The following is a 25,545-nucleotide window of genomic DNA, read 5'->3' on the forward strand; positions in this document are numbered from 1 at the left end:
TCAAAACAGTGCATTTTATTTGTTGAAGCCAAGGTGCTGGATAAAAGTTATTTTCTTCTGAAATTAAATGAGGATTATTGCTTTTCCTGCAGCCTGAGATGGCAGTGGCTGTGCTGGCCTGGCTCCTCTTGGGACACGCCTCTGTGAGCTCATAGCCATGGGCAGAGGGTCTGTCAAAGCACTTGAATTGCCGACTGCTGCGCTGGGGCACATGGGAAAGATATTGTGGTCTTTGTTTTGGTGGAGCTGAATGGAAAAAGAATCCAGTTGACTCAGCTGACTGGATTCTGCATGACTATCTTGCATAATCCTTTGCAATGAAAAATCACGGCTTACCTAAGAAGAGTTTGTTGTATGTGTTTGGATTGGAAAGGAAACTTTGACTTCTTCATCCCAAGAAATTAGCTTTGTTTTAAGACAATAAGCATATGTGAATGCTTACGCTTGTTTTATTTTTCACTCCCTTCATGTTGTGTGTGCTTTGTTTAATTCACTGTGACAACTCAGAAATCAGGGCTGAGCACTCCAGACTTTTTGTTGTTCTTTTGAAAGCTGCTACATTTTCCACATATGTTGGATCTAAATGTTGATCCCTCTCCAAAGTCTCTTCTCTCTATTCTCTATTTCATCATAACCTCTACATTTGACAATACAAAACTGTGAAGCAGGCTTTTACCTCTAAATTCCAAAACCATAAAGTACAGTGACAATCTCATTTAGATGTATGTACTTAAATGCACACTGTATTAACTAAAGCCATCTTAATGTCTATTTAAAAATACTTTTTCCTGAGTTCAGTTATGACAACACAGGTTCAGCTAAACATAGGGTCACATCATTAGTGCTAAAATAAAATAGTACAATAGTGTGTAGAAAACAAAACACCACAAATATAAATCATTAAAAATAACACACAAAACTTTGTTCACTCAATCAGTTAAATATACATGAAGAGCAGGCAAACTTGAATTAGACTATTTTGTTTCCTCAAAATACAGAAAATTGAAAAAAAATAAAACAAACTCAAATATAATTTATTAATTTTGTGTAAAAGTTTGAATTTAATTTCTAAAAAGATCAGCCCAAGCATGTGTATGATATCATCACTGTGACTTTAAAGCAACATATTTGGAACAGCTTGACCAGTAGAAGTGTACTTTTCAGATGTCCGTGTTGGGATGAGGTGGGGGACGTGTGGGAGGGGGGGCTCTACAGGGTGGTGGTCCATTGGGAGGTGGGGGCACACACCCAGTGGGTGAGGGTGGGGGGAGCTCTCTGTCTGGTGCGGTCCTGTATGTATTATATGCTGTAAATGAGACTGAACATGGTGGTGGTGTAGTTGGCAGGGGTGGTAGGATGGTGGTGGGTGATGGGGGCATCAGACCCTCGTCTGACCATCTGTGCTGCTGCGTGTGGGGCAGGGTGTAGACGGGTGTGGATGGGTGGTTGTAGATAGGATTGCGTGGAGCAGGGTATGATGGACTTCTTTTGAATGTAATGCACTTGCCCTGTTAAAAATGGACAGAAAAAGGAGATTAAGTATGACTGTTACGCAACAGTTGTGTGTGTTCCTTCATTCCTTCAATGCACAACTTTCAGCAGATGGAAAAAGCACATTCCTCCCTCAATCCTTTTAACTGGTGTCAAAGAACAAAACAACATTCTGCCAAGCACTGACTAATGACTCCTGCAGACACTGTGATGAAGACAGTTTTATACTATCTTCTTGAAACATTCCTATTTGTTTATTTGGTTTAATCAAGTCCCAGTTCATCACATCAAATATTTTCAACTTCTAGAGACACAACATAATTATTGGCATTTTATATCAAAAGTAAATATAATTTTGTAGATTAAAAATAATTGTGACTGACCCTGTCTCCAGGATGAGGTCTCATCACTGACACTCTGTCATAACCTTTTCTCAAGACAACCCACAGAGCGTGAAGTTTACCCTGAAGAGGAAGAAAAAAACATTACCACTAAAATACTCATAAATATCTTTGATAACAACCTAATGTTTAAAATTGTGTGCACTGACTGGCAGAGTAGGGCAGAGCTTTATTTGCTCACTATTAAACACTTTATAAGTTTATTGCATGAGGTAGCATCTGCCCATATTTCCAGATGTCTGTCTTTGATTATAGTATAGGAGGTTTTAATGTAAGAAGCACAAATTATAAAAGTTTATTCTAAAATTGCTTTTCATAAGTGGCTATATTTACAGGCAAGCACTTTTCACGTCTGTTTCTATTCATCTTAATGACGAGTGGGTGTAGATTGCCTTAATCATCATCATAGAAAAAATAAAGCTTGTTCAAATTTTTTTGGTTAGATCTGAATACACATCTTTGTAGAAAGCTGCTAGGAGCATACATGACTGGCAGAGCACTCACCCTGATGGGAGAGTACCATTTCTGTGGGCGCACTGACTTGTATGTGTGGTAATATGGCCGTGGTGCAGGGTAATCAAACTCCTGCTCAGGCATCACCACTCGAGCATTTTTTGCTTTTTCCAGTTTTGCTCCTTCTTCAGTGGAGCCCTTATCCCCCCATCGTACCTGAGGACGACAGAGGCACATGTTGCCAAGTGTTTCTAGTGTTGCAAGGTCAGATGGTATGTAAGTTACAAAAAGTTATGTTCATTCATTTAATTCAAGTTAAGACATAATTAAATGTGAATTATTTGGTAATTATCTATTGGATTACATTTTGTTCTCTTGCAAGTAGCCTCAACAAATGAACCATAAGACTTTAAACTTGGTGCAGAGAATGAGGACAGGAAGTGAAGCATTGCATATTTTCTGCACACATTTGTCCAATGTTGAAAAGCGCTGGGCAGCAAAGGGACTACGTGTGAAAAGGCTGGACCAGATTTCAGTGTGAAAACAGTCTCCTGACAGACACTTTGTGACTCAAGTCTCTTCCACAGAACTGCACACTCATATTTTTACTGCTGACCGCTTCCCCTTTCTTTGGACAGTGCTGTACTTTGATCTCTCTCCATAGTTTTGCAGTAATTCAAACATGCCTTCTGCTGAGCGTGCTAGTCTCAATCTGGAGGCTGGAATTAGTTTGCTGTCGGTCCACATGTGTTAAAAAGAAATGACTATTCATGGATCCAGTATCTTACAATCACTAAACTAGATTGTCTTCCATTCATTGTCTGTTATTTAACATTACATACAGCTTAGTGGTATATTACCTCCATTCTCTTGATTCCTCCAACTCCCCGCCCTCCATAGTAGGAAGCATCCACTGTGGGCCACCGCTTTTTTGGGTAATCTTCCTCATCATCCTCAGGGATTGAGTAAACAGTTGAGTAAACTTTTGTCCTAAACAGTACTCAATTTAATGTGTTAATGAGAATATACATACTGAGAAATCATCTATGACTGCGAGGGGAGGTGGCTCATGAATCACCTGTAATAAAACATTCTTACATTTAAAATAATTCAGAAAATGTTAGAGTGTTTCTTGGTCTGTAGAGTTGAATTGTATCATACCACAGTGCAGCAGAGAGGCCAGAACCACCAGAGCAGAGCAACTGTCAACAGCAGGAGCAGGATGAGCAATGCTATGGCTACAAAAGTACCATCAGACTGAAACAAAGAAAGAAGAAGAAACATGAAACTTATTATGAAACAGTAAGACGCTTATGAATTTAGTGTTGTAAAGTATATTTTTTGTGGGGGAGGGGTGGTCAGAAGTGACTGGAAAACGGCTGTGTATTAATAAGACTGGGCACGTCACGATTTTAGTGTTGCTAACTACACTTCAACAACTAGGGTGTGTTAGCTTCACTGTAGTTAGCTTCTGTCTTCAGACAGATGTTCAAGGCAGAAACTTTGAGAACCCAGACAGAATTGAAGAAGCTACTTGGATGAGTGGTGAAACAGACTCACTCTTAAAACTCTTGTCCAGTTGACAGAATTCAGTTTTCTTTTGCAATAAAGTTAATTTAACATAACTAGACAGATAAAATAGAATAGATCTGATTGAAATTGCTTATTTTTGCTTCTAAAATTGTATTTTCTTTTACTTGAGTGATTATACTGGGACCTGATTACGGTAATCACAATTATCCATTAACAGAATAATCTCCTTTACTCCTTTACTTTCCTAAATAAGATAATACATTTTATTACTACAACTTACACATGTGATTGCGGTGATGGTGACAGAGCTCGATATGAAGCTCAGACCATTGTTCATGCTGACATAGAGAGTTGCTGACCTACAAGAAAAAAGTAAATTAAAAAAAAAATGTAGGAGCCATGAAGACTATGTTTGTCAGTGTAACTTACATTCCCACTTTGTCCAAAACAGGAGCAGGGCATAGAAGATAAGTGTCTCTAACCTCAAGCGGTCTTTCCACTGAAAATTCACATGGAAAATAAGGATCTACATTGTGTTTTGACTCAAGACATTTACATCAAACTAAACAGAGAGATGCAAATGCTAAAATATTTCATATTGTTATTAAATTCCTGGGCTTCCTTGCTCACGGAAAGAGGATCGAAAGCAGGAGAGTTGTGGTTTATTTATCCTGGCCTCATGAGTCTGTCTGTGTCTGAAGAGATCCACATTCCCCTCCAACATGTGAGAAGCCTGAGTGCTATACCAGTGCATTCAAAGGCATCAGGGTTTGGGAGGAAAGACAGAAGCTTAAATCATTGTAAAGTGAAAAGACCTGGCCAAGATGGAGATGGCCAAGCCAACGCTACTCAGTTGTCCTAAAGAAAGGTAAGATTTTTTTTTGTTTTTTTTTGTTTTGATAAAGTCTAAAAGCTGTGAACTCACTTAGGGTGACTGTGTCATTAATGCGGAAACTGCACAGAACTTTCTGTACATCTCTTGCGTGAAGGAAGCCGTTTCCCTTGACGACTACTTGAAAGGACTCTGAGATGTGTAAAAATAATATATAAACAATACAATACAAATAAACAATAGTGTGCAATTGACTGACTAATTCATATTATTTACCTCCTTCACAGATGCTTGACGGTTCTACAGCAAGGATCTCAATACATGATCTTTTAAGGATCTATGTAAGTCAACAAAAACATCCTCATATATCTGAAATTAATTTGGTGTTTTTTGTGTTTGTCTTACTGAGTCAATGACGCCTTGCAGTGCTTGAAATCCATCATTAACAGGAAACACGTGGTCCTTGCTGTCAGCAATGGTTGATAGCTATAAAATATTGGGTGAATGATTACAGTACGACTACAGATTAGAGGCATAATGAACTGTCTTACTAAAGTTAAGATGGGATACCTGTGTTTCATTAAAGTCTTTAACTCCCACACAGTAGACAGTAGCCCCAAGCTGCCGAGCTCTGCCTGCCTGCACAAACAAAGAGAAAATACTTTAAGAGCTGGTCCCTTGTCTTCTTTAATTTTGAAAGTTTTTGTGCATTTTCAGTCACTGATGTCATCAGCACTGGTATGTCTTTGACAGCTGCAGCAAAACAGCTGCTCCTACATAAAAGACTTAGTGGGTTTTGCACTACTACAGAGATCAGCTGCTATACTGGGAGTCCACTTTTATTGGCAGGTCCATTAAAACATTATTGTATCAGCATTACCTCCCTTTGAGCATCTTCAAACTGATTTTCCCTTAGTTCTCCATCTGTCAGAGCAATGATCACACTCGCTGTCCGATGAGCTGAAAAGACAACAGAGAAACAGGCCTGGAAAACTGAAATAGTAAAAACTGCATTTCTCAAGTGAAGTCAGGAACATCTGTGATATAAACACCAGTTTTATTAATATTATTCTTACTTACTTATTTATTGCATTGCCATATCTTTCAATAATGATTAATTTATTAAAAATGAGCTAACGATTAACTGCTAAAAAGGAAAATATTGTACCCACCATCGCCACTCCTATAGTAGATCTGTTCACTGGCCTGCAAGAACACTTTCAGAGTCAGTGCCTCTCAATTTAAATAGAGCTCACTGAAATGTTTTTTGGACAAGTGAGTGACTTTTCCTAGACCTCACAGAAAACTTACTCTCTCCAATCCTTTGTTCAAAAATGTGTCTCCACCAGGCTCCACCAGGTTCAGCTCCTCCAGTCCCACACGGATCTCTTCTCTGTTCAGTGACAAACAATGAGATGTAATTCTTCACATTGACATTGGGACTGTATATAGCCACTGCATCACCTGTCCTCTGTCAAAGGCATAAGTGTTGTCCCTGAGGTGGAAAACACAATGAAGGACATCCGCAGCTGTGGACTAGACCAGACAGACCAACATTAAAATAAGTCCATGTTTTGTAAACACATTTGTGCATGTGGGTTTACCTTGTGAATTTGTGTGCCAAGTGGACAACAAAATAGTAAATTTCATTCCAGTAGCCCCGGACACTGCCAGACCTAAAGAAAAGTCACACTTTTTTCAAAACAGAAAAGTATTATTAGAGGCATACTATTATCATGGCATTAAAATTGTGTTTTGCCAAGTTAGCCTTTTAAGGAAAATAAAATATTTGTCTTTGCTTTCTAATTCAGGTCCCAGACTAAAGCTACTGAACACAAATATGAAACCCTTACGGAGGAGATCTGTTTAGTCCACACACTGTGTTCGTCCAGACATCGTCTGATGGGACATGTCAACAGGCTCTGCCACTGTATAAAGAGACTGGAGATTCCAGTGTTTACTTGACTTCCTTATTTCATTTCTTTAAGAATCCTAAATCCTGTGTTAATGGTCCCAATTTGCCCTGGGATTCAAGGACAACTACCATTTAATAGTGGCCCAGGAGAATGCATGCACTCAGCTAAATGTCACATAATGATCTCTTGTCAGAAATTAAAAAAATAAATAAATAAACAAATGAATACTTCATACAGTTGTGTCATTAATGAGGTACTGTAGATTGCGACTTATGTTTATTGTAAGAACTTCATTCCCAAGTTTTACAATACTGTCCAGCTTCGTACTCCATAACAGGTGCCAACTGGTCTGATGTCCGGCCCAGGCCAAGTGGTGTTGCAAAGTCTAAATAAACTGTTTTCCTTTTCTCTCTGCGCTGCTAGCCCTCTTCTCCTGTTTTCATTTAAGCTGTGATGTGAGAGTGCACAGCCAGCCAAACACACAGAATCTTTGGAACATCTGGCTCTAATGGAGAAAGGGTTTCTGCAAAGTGAGCAACTCAGAATACGATCCTGGATGTGTTTGACAAGCAAAGACATGACTTTATCAACAAATGCACTGTGACACAAATAGATGTCAATAAACACAATGTAAATCCACAGATAAGCTAACTGGGCTGTGGTAATGGAACAGAAGCACTTTGTAATAAAAGTGATACTGCACTTCAAAACAAAGAGACAAATGAGTTTCCATGACCACTAGTCCAGAAGCTTTGTGTTAACAGTTTTGACAGCTTAAATGCCTGTGTAACCAAATCCTTATGTTAACGCTCTCACCATGGACTAAACTCAGAAAAAATATGTATGAAGATTATGTATAGAAAATATAAGCTTAAAGCTCACTCATTTGCATCTCTTTTTCAGCTGAGTAAAGGAAGAAATTGGAAAAGAAGACAGGAGATAGAAAGAATGCAAAGATTTTTGTTACAAATATGGGTTAGCCTTAGCTTAAATTGGTCTAAATGTATTATCTATTGTATCTTTGATTAGACTTAGATTAGACTCACTCACTTGTCCAAAACAAAGTAGAGGTCAAATCCGCCGTAGCAGGATGAGCCTGCCTCCCTCTGGCTGTTGGTCTGTTGTGGAGCAGCAGGAACCATTAGGACGGTCAGCAGGCCGAGCACAGGGAGCAGGACCTGCCTGTTCCAGTGCACAAACATCCCTCTGCAGCTCTGAGCACACAGGTGTCACCCTCAGAAAAGAGGGAGCACCATGCTGAAGCGAGAAGTGCTCTCTTCTGGATCTCAGTCCCATCTCCTCTGGAGCAGTTGCTTGGACAGAGAAAAGTGGAGTGGGACGGGACACCAGCTCCCTCTCTCTGCCAATTCTTCACAGCACATGATCAGCAATATCATCTGAAAAAAACAAGATAGATGTGGTATTAACAATATTACTACTTTTTTTATAGGCCACTTTAACACACTTAGGCTACATGCTTGATAAGGTTTAGTCGTGTTTAGCTATGTTAAAGGAACTATAGTTATAGGAAATTTGTATTGACAATTAGTTTTCTGTTAATCCTGTTCACCAGTGCCACTTAGTGGTAACCACGGCACATACATTGCACTAGACAGTCTAAAGTTTTAGAACATAAATACATTTATTCATAATAATGATTATGTTTTTGTAGGCCTATAGGCAGAACATAGGCCTACACTAAGGCGATATCAGTACAACAACACACGTGCCACATTTCTTTAATAGGCTTTCACAGACTAGGTAGACTAGCACGTGCACAAAGTGCAAGTTAAACCTGGAACGTACAACATATGAAAGTAAATGAAAGAGAGATAAATGAACATTATGAGAGGAAATGCCTGACTTGTTTAGCTGTGCCACGTGCAGGTACCGCGGGTCGTGTTCTTGGCAGTGGACCCACTGCTGTTCTGCTGCAGTACAATGGAGTCGTGAGAGCAGCTGATGTGTGTGAACCTCACAGCGCCGCTCCGGGGCAACTTCAGCGCTGCTCCTCTCTCATTTGAGCCCCAGCTCTTTGATCATGGCGTGTGCTCGCCTGCTGTTATTCCTGCTCTGCTGTGTCCACGCTTCTCCTGCGGCTGATTGGGAGTTTGAGGACAGTAATTTCTCCTCCTCCAGTGATGCCATCGACTATAAGGACCCTTGTAAAGCTGGTAACGTGATCTATTATCGTTCATGTCAGTAGAATTTCTTTATTTTTATGCCATACCACGTGCTTTTTATTTTATTTTAAAGCATTTTAAATGCTGCTTGCCATTTTCATTAGCTAAATGTATATTCTCAATTGGTAACATCTATTAACACTTGGGCATGTGCCTCCACTGTGAACTGTTATGAAATTGTAATTTTAACTAATTTGCTGTTGCATGTTTCTATTAACAATGTGGCATTATTTTCTTTTTTCATTAAGCTGTCTCTGACAGACATGGTAAGAAGTTCAATGATTGCACTCAGTGAGCCACAGAAAGTAAATTTCGCCGTTCGTTGAAGACATCTAGGGCCTTAAGTTTAGCATATCATTTAATTGATATTACATATGGTTCTCGAGTTCAGTGGATCTAGATAGCAGGTAATAGATAGGCTAATGCTTATCTATGCCACAATAACATAAGCACAATACCTTTTATGCTACACATTTATGGTACGTTGTTTAGTGGTTTAATGGGGCATCTCTAAAGAAAACAACTTTCGGCATCATTACACATGCCAATGTATTATTTGGGTAATTGAGCAACCTCCAGCTGGTTGGGCTCCCTTTTCTCTGCCGAAATGTCAAAACACACAGCTCTTTCTGAGGCAGTTGCCTGGAGACTGAGGTCAGTGAGGCTGGACGCCGGTGAAAGCCCTTGTGCTGTGGGCATGGGGCGTCGTGGCAGGGGTGACAGTCATTACAGTCACCCTCTGCATGAGTGAGTCCACTTCAAAGGCCCGTTCATTGTGACTCTGAGGCCTGCCCACTATGTTACATCATATGTATCTAAATGAGGGTTACTGAGTGAGATTGTATAGCCATGATTATGTGAGAACAACAATAATGCTGTGAGTTAGAAATGTACTACTCTGGCCAGGTTCAGTGTAGTGTATTTTAGTCCATTCACAATATTTTGGCTGAGTTATGAATGACTTACGGTTATCAGACAATTGTTTGTAAAGGTCTTTGCTCCCAGCTATCAGTTGCTGCACAAAGTTTACCACCCGCAGTTCAGTTAAGGGAAAAAGTTCTTGTTTTTGCAATGAAGATGTCCATCTTTTAAAATGTATGTTTTCAGATATAGATGAATTACTCATTAATAATTAATTAATAATCACATTGTTACAATTTAAAAGCACAGACCATTGCACTGTAAAAGCTCCATTGCAGGTTATAAACATAAGCAACAAATAGAATAGACAATTTATATAAATAGAGATGGTCATTACATTTTAATACATATAAACTGGCTTCAATTATTTCTAATGCCTGGAGGAAGATGCCCTCACAAAATGGTTAATTTTCATTTGCATGTTTGAGGGATCCATCTTATTGCCCACAGTTGATGCAAAATCATACCTCAGTCATACCTCTTCCTGTCACTATGACTGTAGTCCTAGTTTAAATTATATACTGAGTTAAAATGAGTTATACAATGTCAAGACTAAGGTGCCCCAGTTATAGTTATTTTATACACAGATTTCTAAAATATCTCTCAATAACCTCCTGCAGTGTAATAGAATTGGCAGGCCCAATATATAATTATTATTTCAGTACTTTCTCTGCAGGGCCTAATATGGGACTGTCAAAGTTACTGTTCTGTAAAATATTCTGAGCACATATCTGTTCTCTGTAGTGGCACAGCAGCTGCAGAAGCCTTTCACTACACTGGAGCGTGTGTGGTACCACCTGCATTCACAGCCTGTGTTTGCTCATCAAACAAACACAGATCCCTGCTCAGGCCTCCTTTTGAAACATAAAATGTGCACAGGGATCGTGCATTGTATTCAGAATTTTCTGATTTTTGTAAATTACTATTTGTGATTTAATGCATTTTTAGATGAATTTCAGCAAAAGTTGTGTGGAAACATTAAATACACTTTAGTTGTTAAAGGTGTTTTTTTGTTTTTTTTGTTTTTTACTAATCACTGTGTCCTCCTCTTTCAGTTGCTTTTTGGGGTGATATTGCTCTGGATGAGGACGACATCAGCATGTTGAAAGCTTTTCAGAAAACAGCTGATTTTCAGCACACTGTATTGAACCAAACCAGCTCGAGTATGGACTGTTCTATTGACACATTTAAGATAATTTGATATATAAAGATATAACTGATAAATGTTGTCTTCCAACTGCAGAAAATGGGACTGTTCCTAGTAACAGGAGCAAGAGAGCAAACATATTCCCTGCACATCGTAGGAGGAGGGCAGCAACCTCCAGACCTGAGCGAATCTGGCCCGATGGCATCATCCCATATGTAATCAGTGGAAACTTTAGTGGTAAGGAGTCAATTAAGACGGCACTGTACTGCACAAGTATGCAAACTCCTGGTCTAGAAAAGACATTTCTCTTGTATAATTACTTATTGTTTTCAGGTAGTCAGAGAGCTATTTTCCGTCAGGCAATGCGTCATTGGGAGAAATACACTTGTGTAACATTCATTGAGAGGACAACTGAAGAAAGCTATATCGTGTTTACCTACAGACCTTGTGGGTGAGTTAGAGGCACATATTTAATTATGTTCTTGTCCTTATCTCATATATATACAGTCAGTTATCCTGACCTATCAATTCACACCAATCCAGAGATTACTTCATATAATTCAATATCACAAGATACATAGAAAACTAATAAAATATAATTAGAGTTCTTAGAGCTCATAAGCCATTCAGTAAGTTGTGCTGTCCTCTGCAGATGTTGCTCATATGTGGGGAGGCGAGGAGGAGGCCCTCAGGCCATTTCCATAGGAAAGAATTGTGATAAGTTTGGTATAGTGGTGCATGAGCTTGGTCATGTGGTGGGCTTTTGGCATGAACACACACGTCCAGACCGAGATGAGCATGTGAGCATCATCAGAGACAACATCCAGCCAGGTATGGCTGTACTAGACTGGTATCCTTTTGGAGCAGGTGCAGCAGAGTAATATTTGTGTTACAGGTCAAGAATATAATTTCTATAAGATGGAGCCAGGGGAGGTGGACTCACTTGGAGAGGTATACGACTTTGGTAGCATCATGCATTATGCAAGAAACACGTTTTCCAGGTTAGTATTTTATTGTATAATATTCCAGTTACTTATTGTTCCACATTTTTCTGCATTCATTTGTCCTCTAAAAATACAACACATCACCAAAACTGTATAACTTCTAAATTGAGAATTTGAGTTTATTTCTTCTTATTTATTTATTTATTTATTTATAAAGGGACCACTCATATTATTGAATATTTAAAATGTAAATATGTAAATTATATCCAGTGTGGCTAATTTCCATCTTCAGTCCCTCAGCAGGTTGATGTGAAATCATCTATAGCAGGGGTGTCAAACTCATTTTGGTCCGGGGCCGTATCCAGCCTACTTTAATCCTAAAGGGGCCGGATCAGAAAACTCATGGCATATAAACCCCAAAAACAGCAATAAGTTAAAATATTTGTGCAGAGAAACGCAAATCTATTACAGAAATCTTTTTTAATTGATGAACTCTTTCTTTTACAAAATATTATAATATTATGAAAAAAAATGCTATTTCAACACAATGTTTTAACATTAACTTGAATGCAAATAGGAATAAGTGATTTTTTTTTTTTGGAAAATCCTGCACTCGGCTCCACTTTTCTCATTTTTGACATTTTTCTGATGAGGGTGTCGCGGTCAACAGTCAAAACAATCATCCTTTAAGAGCGTTTGGAAAGAGGCAAGTCTTAATTTGTGCTGCTCTGGTGGGAGGGGCCACGCACAGAGGCACGGGAGACACTGCTATGCTAAGCGGAACAGAAAATTACCAATATTGTAATAGAAAATATGATTAAAATATTTTAGTAGAAAATCAGCCGAGGGCCATATTAAAGGTCTTGGAGGGCCGGATCCGGCCCCCGGGCCTTATGTTTGACACCTGTGATCTATAGGACAGGGAAAAGTACAGCAACAATCACACAAAAGTACATAAAACCAGCACACTCACTATACGTAAAACACACTCACTGTACACTCACTATACATACAATACATTTCTAACAGTTCATTTGAAGATCGAAGTCAAGAGTTAAAGACCAGCAACCCTTTAATATAAAAAATGTTATTTGGTTAAACATGGTGACATATTTGGCCATTGAACAACCACTGATTTAAAGCTTTAGAAAATGCTGCCAGTGTTGAAAGTTCTCGTATATGAGCAGGCACTGTATTCTATGTTTGACCTGCTCAATAAGCAAAAGAGAGCTGTCCAAAAGCACTTTTTCTAAACGACGCAGAGGAGTCACTTCTAGAGCTGCTGTTGTAGTGTGATTTGAATTTCTTTTCACAAACTTCTTTAGAGGAACTAAACTTTGTATACCAAAATTAAATCTGCATACTTGATTGTGTTGTCCCAATGAAGAAACTTGTATTTGTCAAATATTCTGCAATAGCGATAATTAACAAGAGGCGTAGCCCACAGGTCCTAGTTCTACACAAATATCTTGATGTTGCATAGGTCAGAGCATCCTGCTGCCGCAGCTGCCTCTGTTATATGGCCTCTGTGGCAAACCTCTGAGCATTAGTTTCTGTATTGTGGTAGCAGTCCTTTCACACTAGTTTCCTTTTATTTCTGTCTCGTACATCATGGTTCCCTGTTGAATTATGTGCTTTTGGATTTTTTTATACCCATCGCTGTGTTGCTGGTCTGGGTCATGGAGGAAAGCCAAACTAAATAAAGGCCTGGCAGTTGAGGCTTTGTTGAACCATTTGAGCTGGAGTGGCCTTTTTCTGTGCCATTCAGCAGTGGGCTCCACTGAGCCTGCTGGCACCAGCCAAAGGCTTCATTCAGAGCTCGGTGTTTGCACATGCCTGCCATTCATAGGCCCATCACCATGGGAACTGGTCAAAAGTGACTCACGTCCATCACAATTAATACAGTATCAAGGTGTTGGATAAGAGTCCCACCTGACAAATTGAAGGACCCTTCTGTGATATTGGTTTGCTTTTAACTGTGATATTTTTACAGAGGCATTTTTTTAGACACAATACTTCCTCGTTATGACATCAATGGAGTAAGACCGTCAATTGGACAAAGGACTAAACTTAGCAAAGGCGATATTGCACAAGCTCGCAAACTTTACAAATGTGCAAGTAAGAATAACTACACTATGTTGCTTGCATAATATTCAAGTCACAGATGCCCAGCATAAAGCTTTTGTAGACTGAGAATAAAGCTAATGTCCTTGTTTCTACAACAAGAGTGTGGAGACAACTTACAAGACAGTAGTGGGAACTTCTCCTCTCCTGGTTTTCCCAATGGCTATGCAGCATACGCTCACTGTGTCTGGAGGATCTCTGTCACACCGGGAGAAAAGGTTGGCAAATTAATATTTGTTAATAATACATACATATTTATTACTATCTTACTATACTTTATAGTTATTTGTCATTTACAGATTATTCTGAACTTCTCCTCCATGGACTTGTTCAGGAGTCACTTGTGCTGGTATGACCATGTGGAAGTGCGTGACGGTTTCTGGAGAAAAGCTCCCCTCAAAGGTATTACATTAGTTAATCTGTTTGCTAGATTATTTGTATTGTGTGACAAACTATGCGGGGTTGTAATATAAAGTTATTTATTTTATTTTATTTTAATATAGGACGTTTTTGTGGAGAAACACTTCCAGATTCAATTACTTCAACCGACAGCCAACTTTGGATTGAATTTAGAAGTAGTAGCAACTGGGTCGGCAAAGGTTTTTCTGCTGTTTATGAAGGTGCTCTTTAAGTCTGAATATTTGACTTTGTTGAATCCCACCACATCTGACAGCTCACTCTGTGTAGCCATTTGTGGAGGAGAAGTTAAAAAAGACAATGGTCAGATCCAGTCTCCAAATTATCCTGATGACTACCAGTCCAACAAAGCATGTGTGTGGAAGATCTCAGTGGCAGAAGGATTTCATGTGGGTCTGTCCTTTCAGTCATTTGAGGTAAAATCTAGTTTATCTGAAGTTATAGGCCAGTTATTATTACCCCAAATCCTATTTAAGTATCTTGTCCCTGTCTGTAGATTGAGAGACATGATAGCTGCTCCTATGACTATGTGGAACTGAGAGATGGTGCATCAGAGGAAAGCCCTTTGATTGGACGTTTCTGTGGCTATGAAAAACCAGATGACATTAAAAGTAGCTCCAACAAGCTCTGGCTTAAGTTTGTGTCTGATGGGTCTGTCAACAAAGCTGGGTTTTCAGCCAACTTTTTTAAAGGTCAGCAAGATAACATGACTATGTTTTGCACTATGAAATAACAACTAGAATCCTTTACAGAGATGGATGAGTGCTCTAGACCTGATAGAGGCCAGTGTGAGCAGCGTTGTCTAAACACACTCGGCAGCTATAGGTGTGCCTGTGACCCTGGCTTTGAGCTGGCACCGGACAAGCGCAGCTGTGAAAGTGAGTCTAAACAACAACTCACACCCAGTTACTAATGAGATAACATATATTTACCCACATTAGTCTATTCAAACTGAACACATGAATAATCTGCTGGTTCAAGGCAGAATCTTGAACTGTGAAGATTATTTGGAATTTATCCACAAGGGGGCACTGCTGACTAACAGCAACTTGAAAATGAGATTTGACTCGGTGCCACTAACAAACTAAAAGCTGTCCATAATATAATGTGAAGTGCCTAATGATAATAACACAGTTTGTATTGTATTGGTGTTTACATTTTCAAATTAATCATTATTGTGTATATGCATGAAAACGTAAATGACATAAAATATGAGTACTTATTAACTCTAAAGCCAATGTCTCCTATCAGCAGCTGCTTGTGGTGGGTTCCTGACAAAGCTTAATGGTTCTCTGTCCACTCCTGGTTGGCCCAAAGAGTACCCTCCCAGCAAGAACTGTGTGTGGCAGCTGGTGGCTCCCATTCAGTACCGCATCACACTGGTGTTTGACGCATTTGAAACTGAGGGGAATGATGTAGGTTTCTTCTGCTAATCAAATTCAATGTTTCTAGGTATGAACATCTTGTTTTCTAAGTCATGTGTTGTCTTTTAGGTTTGTAAATATGATTATGTAGAGGTGCGCAGTGGTCTGAGTTCAGATTCAAAACTTCATGGAAAGTTTTGTGGCGCAGAGAAACCAGAGGTTATCACCTCTCTGCACAACAACATGAGGATTGAGTTCAAGTCTGACAACACAGTGTCTAAGAGAGGGTTCAGTGCTCACTACTTCTCTGGTGAGACAAATGAAACATAACGTGAACCATACAAGCATGTAGCAGGAATGTGGACAAACATTTTGATACTTGGAAGATAGAGCCCACAAGTGTTAATTTTCTGTTTTGACTGATGAGACTAACTCTTGTTTGTTTTATAAACCTTCACAGATGTGGATGAGTGCTCCAAAGAAAATGGAGGATGTCAGCATGAGTGTGTAAATACATTTGGAAGCTACAGTTGTCAGTGCCGCAGTGGGTTCATGCTGCATGACAATAAGCATGACTGCAAAGAAGGTAAATATCATTACTATAATGTGTTGTGACTAGCTTACTCACCAAGTCCAGACTCAGTTAATATGAATTAACAAAATAAACCTGGGATAATCATGATAATTTGAAAAAGGGGATAAATAATTATTAATCAGTCAATTATAGTTTTTCTCCCTTTATATACATACAAATATGTTTAGATTGCTAAATGACAAAATGTAATATCTATAGCATTTCTGTTTTGTTATCATATGAAGCTAAAGCTAAACATTAGCTATTTACCTCCCCAGCGGGCTGTGACCATGTCGTAAACAGTGTTTCGGGAATTATCAGTAGCCCCAACTGGCCAGGCAGATATCCCAGCAAGAAAGCCTGCACATGGTCTATGTCCTCTACTCCAGGCCACCGCATCAAACTTGTATGGAACTACTTTTTAGTTTACATTTCAGTCAATGCATACTGGTCAAATTTTTCATGTACAATTTAAATTTCAGATATTCAATGAAATCGATATGGAGGCCCATCTGGAATGTGCTTATGATCACTTGGAGATTTATGATGGCAGAGATGTCCGTTCTCCAAGTTTAGGCCGATTTTGTGGCACTAAGAAGCCTTCCCCGGTCATCTCAAGTGACAATAAGATGTTTCTACGTTTTTTTTCTGACAACTCAGTGCAAAAGCGAGGCTTTGAGGCCTCCTATAGATCAGGTAATATGCACCTTAAAGAATAATTATTGACAGTATTGCTTTTATATAGATCAACCAAAAAAGCTGAATTTGCCCTTCTTCTATTTGACCCTCATTTTATGGCAATGACTTCTCAGAATGTGGAGGAAGCCTAAAAGCTGAGGTCAAGACCAAAGACTTGTTCTCTCATGCCCAGTTTGGAGACAACAATTACCCAGGAGGAGCAGACTGTGAGTGGGTGGTGTCTGCTGAGAAGGGCTATGGTGTGGAGGTTATCTTCCAAGTGTTTGAGATAGAAGAAGAAGCTGACTGTGGTTATGATTATGTTGAACTGTATGATGGGGCAGACACCAAGTCTCCAAGGCTGGGCCGCTTCTGTGGATCGGGAGTAAGACTCAAATGAGAAGACAAACAGATCTCAAAGGGTTAGTACCATATCTTACTTCTGTGATGTGTTTACAGGCCCCAGAGGAGATCTACTCAGCCGGAGATGCCATTATTTTAAAGTTTCATTCAGATGACAGCATTAGTAAAAAAGGCTTCCATGTACAGTATACAAGCACAAAGTTCCAGGACACTTTGCATGCAAGCTAAACCTATCGTCAACCTAAAATGAGACTTGGACCCTAACATTAAGTGGGACACACCCAGCTGCAGACAAGGAGTCGAAGTATGGACCGATTGAAACCACAGACACCAACCCAAATACTTCACATTCACTTCTGGATCAGTGAACTCCAGCCTTGTGTAGCATAGGACTTTAGACAATAGTGAAAGTTTAAAACAGAGTATTGTTTTAAACTGCCAAGACAAATATGGGATATGCAGTAGTGTATTATATTGATGATGTATAAAGTAATTTGCCTATTTTTGTTTCCTTTCCATGCCACTGATTTGGAATGCACAATTGGTCTGAAAAATCATAACTATAGAGATTAATAATGTCATGTCAGTTTCAATGTGTTTTGTTTTTTGTTCAAAATGTTACTCTTTCAAAAGAGTGTATATTTTCTGCTTTAACCAGCTGAGCTGATGTCTAAAGCCCCATAAACAGATTAGATTAATGTTGTATAACTCCATAAAGCAAACCCTTTATTCTTTTACTATTATTAACTCACACTCATTATGACAAGGTGAATGTTATTTGAACTTCTTAGAATTGTGAAAATATTCAATACAGACTATATGGCACTCCAAAAAGGTTTATTAAACAAATCACAGTAGTACGAATGATGTAATAGATGTTTGTGCAAATGGATGTCGTGCACAGCACTGGCCTTTAAAATAAAACAATACAAATAAAAAACTATTGAATGCATTTTCAAAACAATATAGCTCTGGCAATAGAACCAGCCCAGAATGCCCAATATACTCACTGTACACAAAAGAAGGTGCCATATATTCACTCAATCTGAGATTTGACTTTGCTTTTTTTTTTGTTTTGTTTTGTTTTTCTTTTCTTTTTGTCAATTTACAGCTTGTTAGATTTTAGGAAGGAAAACTTTGAGAGGCTCATTCTCATGTACTTTATCCAGAAAGCCTAAATTAAAGTAAGGATAGAGGGTTTCAGTGAATGTCTCTCTAAAGGTGTACAAGTGTGTCATGCTCTCAGCATTATAGAATGACACCAGGCCCCTCTTATAGTCCAGGTAAACGCCAATGCGAGCCAGAGGCTCTTCCAGTGAAAGGACAGTTGGGGGTGATGTCCCGGCCATGTACTGGACTCCATAAGACAAAGACAGGGTCCAGAATCCATTGGCTGGCAGGGCTTTGATCACTCCTTTCCTTGGTACAGACTCCCGGGCCACACCCACTGTCCAAACTGTGCTACTGTACACCTCAATCTCCCAGTAGTGGCGCCCATGGGTGAAGCCCTGGCTGCCCAACAGAGACAGAGCCGCATTGAACCGGTCTGGATTGTCTTCCACTGTGTGGTTGAAGGTCTGATAGCGCACACACGTGAGGGAGGAGGTGAGGCTAAGCCATGGGTTGGCTGTGCTTGAGTTAAATGTGATGGCTGCAGGCACTACAGACAAAGTTATATTTAAAATGAAAGATCTATGAATGACGAGTGCAAAAGAGTTGATGTACTGTACCTGGGTAGAGGCTTCCTTTCATGGACTTCCATACTCTGTATTGAAGAGGCCCAGCAAAGCGCCCCTCACACAGACTGGGGGGTGTAAAGCTAGGTTTTTCAAACTTAAGCAGCGGCCTGCCAAGAGAAGCAAACCAACAATGAGAATGGAAAACACAACATTTACAGTGAAATATTAACCACTGTTCACCTCTGTAGAAGCGCTTTGATACCCTAAAAAAACACAGAAAATGAGAGGGATGATTATTTTGGTTGTATATGAAAGTAAAGACAGCTTTTCCACATTACATCAATGTCTGAGCTCACAGTATCCACCCTGTGAGAGCTCCCTGTGGCCGGGGAAAGTCCCACTCCTTGGGCCAAAGCATGGCCTTGTGCCTCAAACCCTTATCCTCTGATCAGTGAATGAGATCACAGCCCTGTTTCCTGCTGGTCTGAGTCTGAGCCAAGCCCTCTGTTATTATTAAGTCACTGCAACTGTGGTATAATGTCAGCAGCATTTTAGATGTATGTATTTACATGTATATATGTGACTGATCATCAAATGCAATCTGGCATTAGATTTGGATTTCTGTCTGTAGAATGTGCACAGGAAACTCAATCTAGTCACACCCTGCACTAAAAATGTGTTTATAAGTCTTTATAACTGTGGGCTTTTCATGTAACAAAACACTTATGGGAACAAATGAGTTTTGAATGGAAGGCTGAGTGTTTTTGGACTGATAGCTGAGTCATGAGTTTGCTGAGCACTTCCAGATGGAGCACCAGAACTGTGACTGACCCGGAGCAGAGTAAAGGGGTCCTGCTCATTGAGCTTGTCCTCTGTCTCCTGCACGGCTCTCTGCAGACGGGAGATCTCCACACACAGCAGGGCCTTGTGCTCATCAAGTCGGATCAGTTCCCTGCGCTCCTCCGTCTTTAGCTTCACCTGCAGGAGCTTCTCTTCCTGGTACAGGAACTGATGCAGGTCACTGAACTGGGCCTCGATGCGCTGCTTCAGGTCGGCTGTGTGCTCCTGATGGTCACATGAGTCATACAGTCTGCCCAGGGTTTAACAGTGAAACTGCAATGTTACCCATATCACAAGGAATATATTCTTGAAATAAAAACTCACCCTCAAACTCATCATATAGCAAAAAAACCCACCATGGAGCAATTTACCATGAACATTATTTATTTAATTTACTAAACTTCTCTCTCTAATAATAAAGACATACATACTAAAACTGTATTTCTTACATATACATAATACACATCATATTTGCTATTGCTTTTGTTACCTACATTATAAGCCAATAAAAAAAGCATTTTAATTTCCAATTAGTCATGAAAGGTAATTTTCTCACCTTGAGCTTTCTGACCTCCTCCTCTGCCTCACGGTCACACTGTAGTGCAATGTTAAGTTCAGCTTTGAGAGAATCCATAGAGCTGTTCAAAGATGCCTGGCAAAAGCACAAAATGTTTGAGTCATACAGATATTGGGCTGGACACACAGACAATGGCTTACCCTGTACTTGAGCTGGGCCTCTTGCACACACACCATAGTGTGGGAGCGGTGGTCCTGAGACAGCCCACACACTAAGCACACAAGCTCCTGGTCCTCCTCACAGTAGAGCTTCAGCTCCTCTCGGTGTCTACTGCAGCGGGGCACGGGCAGCTGTTCAGGGGCCTTCACCTGTGGAAGCAGGGGCCCGGGGTCTCCCTCTTCCAGCCCATGGCAGTAGCTCTCCACAATGTTGGCCACTATGCGGTTGGGACGGTAGCTCTGCCCTGGGTACACTTTCCTGCACTGAGGACAGGAACCAGTGCCCCCCTGCCCAGGTCCTCGGGGGCCCATCCAGTAGCCTTCGATGCAGGTCTGGCAGAAGGTGTGGTCACAGGGCAGAGACACAGGCTGTTTGAACAGGTCCAGGCAGATGGAACAGGTGAGGTCCCTGCTGATCCTATGAGCAGAGCTCTTGTGTCCAGCAAGAGGCGCCTGCCGCAGCTTCTCCATGGCGGTCTGCACCACAAACTCTCCCTCTTTAGGCTTCCACAGTTTCTTCTCTGCCTTTTTGCCCTGGTTGAGCCTCTCCAGGTTTTGTAGATAAACAGTCTGAATTTTTTTCACGTCTTTCTGATTCTTGCTCATTCCTTCGCTTTAGCTGATAGGCTTTGCTAAGAATCCAGTGGACATGTGTCTGCTCTGGTGCAGAGTGCAGCTGTGGCCCCTGGTCTTTTCCTGTTGATTTGTGCTTGTGGGGAAGGGGGAGGATCCTTGGTCCTCTCCAGACCCTCTTCCTCCTCTTCCTCCTCTTTCAAACGTCAGGAAAATGAGGCGGGCCATAGACTACTATCCTGGGCATGTTTGTTTGGTGAAGTCTGGGCTATAACTCTCATGAGATCCCTTCTCTGAACTTTTAATCTGCAGCGGAGTAACCACAGAAAAATGTAAATCCTTTAAATATGACTTTAAGTGAGTGTTTATGTGTGTCTCAGACAAAAAGAGCCGGGGAGGTTTTCCTCTTCCCTTTTCCTTCTATTTAAAGCTTCCTCTAAGTGATCATTGTTATTGGAAAGTAAACATCTTTAGAAAACCCTTAGCCAGAGATAGAGTACGCCCAGGGAAACTGCACACATCCTGTAACTTCCCCTGCATGCTGCTCATTATAGCAGATATTTCACTTTTGTCCCTCTGGGCTCAACTAGCTGCTTTAATATGACTCCAGTTTCACATGAAAGGAATCCTTTCTGTTGCTGTGGATCTCAATAAGAAAATGGATGACCTTTCATACAATCACAGACAGTGTACAGACAACATCTCTGCTTAGAACATCTTTTAGCTCACAGCTACATTTCTGATACAGTCATCAGGATCACCACATGCTGAGTCAGAATTGAAACAGGCCTACTTTACCATAGTTTTGATCAGATTGTTCTGTGGCCCATTCTTTATCTGTTAGCAGCATGCAGAGTTATCCCAGAAAACACTGCCCTCTTGAGACTGAATGTAAGCTGTGCAGCACTCACATTCTGACCATGTATTCAAAAAAAAAAAAAAAAAAAAAAAAAAAAAAAAAAATAATATATATATATATATATATTATATATATATATATATATATATATATATATATATATATATATATATATATATATTTTTATATATATATATAAAATAGTTTTGGGACTGTTAGTGTAGTGTAGCCCAATCAAAGATCAAAGTTTCCTTCGGGGAATCGGGACCCCCAGGGGCACCGAGCCCCAATTTAACAATTGCTGACAATGTTCACATCAGTGCAACAAAGTATTTTGAAATATGGAAGGAAAAACTTTTGCAAACGTCCAGTGATCACAGTGTAATGTATGAGCTCCAATTCTGCTCAGCCTCATGAGCCTTTTCCATAAGCTCCATCATTCAGTGAGAATGATCTGCAAAATGAATGTGTTGTGTAAATGGGAGATACAGTGTGCAATATGTGAATGTGGAGATACAGTCTATATGTGTGAGTGGAAGATAGTGTGTAATATGTGAATGGGAGTGCAACTGAGGACAGCTGGGGCTGGCACAGCCCGTCATGGGGTTACTGACAGTGATAAACTGCTTCAACTGCTCTGAACTCATAGCACTGATATATAGTGCTGGGGGGATTTTTGACCATAGCCAGAGCTGAACCAGTGACATTAAAGGGTTAACTGACAGTACTTACTACTGTACTATGTACGAGTAAAAGTTTTGGGGGTTTTTTTTTGTTTTTTTTAAGCTGTTTCATATATTTAAAGGTCCTATATTACGCAAAATTGAGTCTTGAGTTTCAAGCCATGTTAGAATGTTGTTACCTCATCAAAAACATACCTGGAGTTGCGCTCTGTTTCATTCACATGACTGAGTAACCCTTTACTATTAGTCTGTCTACATCCCCAAAGCTCAAAATCTCTGTTCCACCTTGTGATGTCATGAAGTGATAGTTTTCAAGTTGACAGCTGCCTATTACCATTGTTTCAGAGAGAGGCAGTTCCAGGGCTGAAATTATACAAATGATTCTAGTGAAGGTGTATGGAGTTTGAAAACACTGTGAAGCACTTCCTGTATTATCAAATTACATCACAAGGTGTTTTCTGTTTGAGAGAACAAACATCCAGGGTTTATGTGTTAAACATGTGTAAATGAAACAACAGTATAAAATAGATCACAAAATAGCATCATGCGAGCTCTTTAAATGCCCTAAGCAGTAAAACACTTTCTGAAAAGGTATATTTTGATTGTGAATATCTAATTTTACATTAAACATCAACAATGTTACATGTGTGATGATGTACACTGAGATAAAAACTATTCACAGGGAAACTTTTTTTCTTAAGCTGTAGCAAATGTAATTGACCTGTAATCTTCTAGTGCACTGTAAGGTCCATATGACAGCAGCTTCACAGTGTTCTGAGCTCCAATTAACTCAAAGCACAGATTAGGAGCAGAGTTAATTAAAATGTTACAGCTCTGGGAGTTCAGGCCACTATGGGAAACTTTTGAGTAAGGTCCACAAAGGGGAGAATGCTGCCCATCCCATTTAACAGACCACTATACACTACAGTATAGCCTACCACCTGATCAACTGCCTTATATATGAACTATTGTACATAGATATTGTATATTTGTATATAGATAAACAAACATGAGTTTGTTTATCTATATACAAACATGAGCATGAACAACTGACCATTTAAAAATGATTAAAAAAATACATGGTAGACAGTGGTTCTATGTGTGAGGAGTCACATGTGTGAGTTTTAGTGGCAAACACAAAAAGATTCAACATTTATGAGAGACGGGAGCAAATATAGGAAGTCAGATGAACAGTGTTGAAACGCCCTTTGCATCCTCCATGTTACTTGAAGAGTGTGAACAGTCTCTCAGCAAACCACCGGGATAAAAATAACCAGTTTGTGTAAAAGTGAGACCAATGTGACATGAGCCACAAGGACACAAACTATCGGATAAGATTTCTTCATATCATCGACTCGATGATACAACTGAACAATACAAGAGACCAAAAAGGTTGGGAATATTAAAGATGCACTTTGTACCTTTTCCCTGCTTAAATGCTTCCATGGAGTTATTACCTAGAATGTTCCACAGTATGGTATTAAACTTATCTCAATGGAGTCACGCAATGCTTGTATTTTAATAAATATGAAATAAACATTCCAGACAATGCACCTCTCCACGCAGACAAGCAAGTGGCATACCCTCCACAAAGTGCACCTGTTACAAAGTGCACCTTTAAGCTGTCATTTAATGCACGAAAGGGAAACTAAATCATTCATAACGTGATGCCAAATTTAACTTCAGACAATAGATATAACAAATCAGTTTGCTCAGTGAGCTCATAATACTCTTCCATTTTCGTTTCACTAAACCTAATCTTAGATTTACAGTATATGTATGGAATCACCTAATGCATTACAACTGGAATTTGCTTATTACTGCACAATATCAAAGTTGTATTACACCCACGTTTAATTGCATTCAGATATATTAAATTCACAAATGAGGCAACTCACTTCTTTCAGTAAAGGTGATCAGCATCAACTGTGGTACAATACAGTGCAATCACTAGAATGTAGGGGTGACAATTTTGCGATGTAAAGTCAACTGGAGCCAAATTTCATGGAGCTGGAAGCACTCCCACGTTCACTTCCTAAATGTCAATTACAGCATTTATATTTTTCTCATAACTCTGGTATACACAAGATAGGAAGATGAAAAAACGAAAAGACCAAACATAGCTAAGATGTTGCTCTTTGATTTGACGTACTAGCATTTCTGTTATGCTTGGTTTCAGAGGGGGAGAGAGGAATGAAAAAAGCATTAATTCGAGCCCGGGTCTCCCCCATTACATTATTTGAAACTAAATGTCTTTCATGTGTTTTAGACTCTCACCTTCAGTGAATCTCCAGCTCCTTTATGCTGCTCATGCACTCAGCATGGTCATCATTATCGTTATTTTTATTTGGACAGAAACACCTAATTAGGATGAATGTGGTAAACCATTTGAAACCAAAGGACTACGCAACCTCTAGCATCCAAATTTATATCTAAGCCCAAAAATTGATCATAGCTACGTCACAGTTTTCATTGTGGTTTTATTAGAACTACAACTACAGTGGTCTTGGATTCAGACATTTTCCTCTGGATTTGGGCGCTTGTGCTACTGTTGATTAGTTTGTTAGTTAGGGCTCCACAACTTTTATGTCCACGGCTACTGTGCCACTTCTCATATCATCAGTCACCATCATTCACAATGTAAACACACATGCTCGGCGCCTCGCCTCTCTTCCTCTCTCTCTGTTTAAATGCCCTACTGTCTCACCTGTTGAGGAGCAGGCGCTTCAGAGCGGCTCAGTACCGCGTCTTCATCGCGTCCCGCTGTCTCTGCTCGCTCTGCTCTGGACCTGTGTCTGTGCTTTGACGCCGTGCTCTGCTGCAGCTCACAGACTG

General features: G+C 39.9%; 3 protein-coding genes across 3 annotated transcripts; 1 reads left to right on the forward strand and 2 right to left on the reverse strand.

Annotated features, from left to right (window-relative positions):
- Window positions 1-1,047: 1,047 nt before the first annotated feature.
- LOC110160649 (anthrax toxin receptor 1-like) lies at window positions 1,048-8,631 on the reverse strand. The gene is made up of 19 exons (XM_020925324.2): window positions 8,491-8,631; window positions 7,677-8,023; window positions 6,315-6,386; window positions 6,175-6,246; window positions 6,022-6,103; window positions 5,883-5,916; window positions 5,591-5,670; window positions 5,281-5,349; window positions 5,116-5,196; window positions 4,987-5,047; window positions 4,804-4,902; window positions 4,308-4,377; window positions 4,159-4,237; window positions 3,507-3,602; window positions 3,379-3,423; window positions 3,206-3,298; window positions 2,397-2,561; window positions 1,875-1,955; window positions 1,048-1,508 (listed from the first exon to the last, which is right to left on the reverse strand). Exons 2-19 carry the CDS (start codon window positions 7,826-7,828, stop codon window positions 1,161-1,163), a joined length of 1,779 nt encoding a protein of 592 aa, XP_020780983.2. The 5' UTR covers window positions 7,829-8,023; window positions 8,491-8,631; the 3' UTR covers window positions 1,048-1,160.
- Window positions 4,768-18,063, forward strand: LOC110160651 (bone morphogenetic protein 1-like). Its single transcript, XM_055153907.1, has 20 exons — window positions 4,768-5,051; window positions 10,786-10,893; window positions 10,974-11,114; window positions 11,211-11,328; window positions 11,530-11,708; window positions 11,773-11,878; window positions 13,815-13,939; window positions 14,048-14,163; window positions 14,245-14,347; window positions 14,449-14,565; window positions 14,633-14,778; window positions 14,859-15,054; window positions 15,115-15,240; window positions 15,614-15,777; window positions 15,856-16,036; window positions 16,187-16,312; window positions 16,579-16,706; window positions 16,783-16,996; window positions 17,113-17,363; window positions 17,438-18,063. Exons 2-20 carry the CDS (start codon window positions 10,830-10,832, stop codon window positions 17,567-17,569), a joined length of 2,733 nt encoding a protein of 910 aa, XP_055009882.1. The 5' UTR covers window positions 4,768-5,051; window positions 10,786-10,829; the 3' UTR covers window positions 17,570-18,063.
- A 98-nt stretch (window positions 18,064-18,161) lies between these two features.
- trim69 (tripartite motif containing 69) lies at window positions 18,162-21,257 on the reverse strand. Its single transcript, XM_020925079.2, has 6 exons — window positions 20,578-21,257; window positions 20,417-20,512; window positions 19,852-20,085; window positions 19,261-19,283; window positions 19,072-19,187; window positions 18,162-19,001 (listed from the first exon to the last, which is right to left on the reverse strand). The coding sequence occupies exons 1-6, from the start codon at window positions 21,199-21,201 to the stop codon at window positions 18,457-18,459; spliced, it is 1,638 nt and encodes a 545-aa protein (XP_020780738.1). The 5' UTR covers window positions 21,202-21,257; the 3' UTR covers window positions 18,162-18,456.
- Between the last annotated feature and the right edge of the window lie 4,288 nt (window positions 21,258-25,545).

The sequence above is a fragment of the Boleophthalmus pectinirostris genome, unplaced genomic scaffold (genome assembly GCF_026225935.1).
Source record: "Boleophthalmus pectinirostris isolate CB_2022bp ecotype Guang Dong unplaced genomic scaffold, ASM2622593v1 HiC_scaffold_18, whole genome shotgun sequence".
Taxonomy (NCBI): Eukaryota; Metazoa; Chordata; class Actinopteri; order Gobiiformes; family Gobiidae; genus Boleophthalmus; species Boleophthalmus pectinirostris.

Bases quoted from the DNA above. Each gene is read 5' to 3' on its own strand.
- LOC110160649 (XM_020925324.2), bottom strand. From the start codon at position 7,828: ATGTTTGTGCACTGGAACAGGCAGGTCCTGCTCCCTGTGCTCGGCCTG. The intron at 4,903-4,986 runs GTAAATAATATG...TACACATCTCAG, and splicing joins GTCAAGCATCTGTGAAGGAG to AGTCCTTTCAAGTAGTCGTC. The intron at 3,299-3,378 runs GTATGTATATTC...TCAATCCCTGAG, and splicing joins CAGTCATAGATGATTTCTCA to GATGATGAGGAAGATTACCC.
- LOC110160651 (XM_055153907.1), top strand. From the start codon at position 10,830: ATGTTGAAAGCTTTTCAGAAAACAGCTGATTTTCAGCACACTGTATTG. The intron at 14,566-14,632 runs GTGCTCTTTAAG...CACTCTGTGTAG, and splicing joins TTTTTCTGCTGTTTATGAAG to CCATTTGTGGAGGAGAAGTT. The intron at 16,037-16,186 runs GTGAGACAAATG...AAACCTTCACAG, and splicing joins CAGTGCTCACTACTTCTCTG to ATGTGGATGAGTGCTCCAAA.
- trim69 (XM_020925079.2), bottom strand. From the start codon at position 21,201: ATGAGCAAGAATCAGAAAGACGTGAAAAAAATTCAGACTGTTTATCTA. The intron at 19,284-19,851 runs GTCAGTCACAGT...GTGTTTTTTTAG, and splicing joins ACCCCTTTACTCTGCTCCGG to GGTATCAAAGCGCTTCTACA. The intron at 19,188-19,260 runs GTGAACAGTGGT...TTCTCTTGGCAG, and splicing joins ATCAAAGCGCTTCTACAGAG to GCCGCTGCTTAAGTTTGAAA.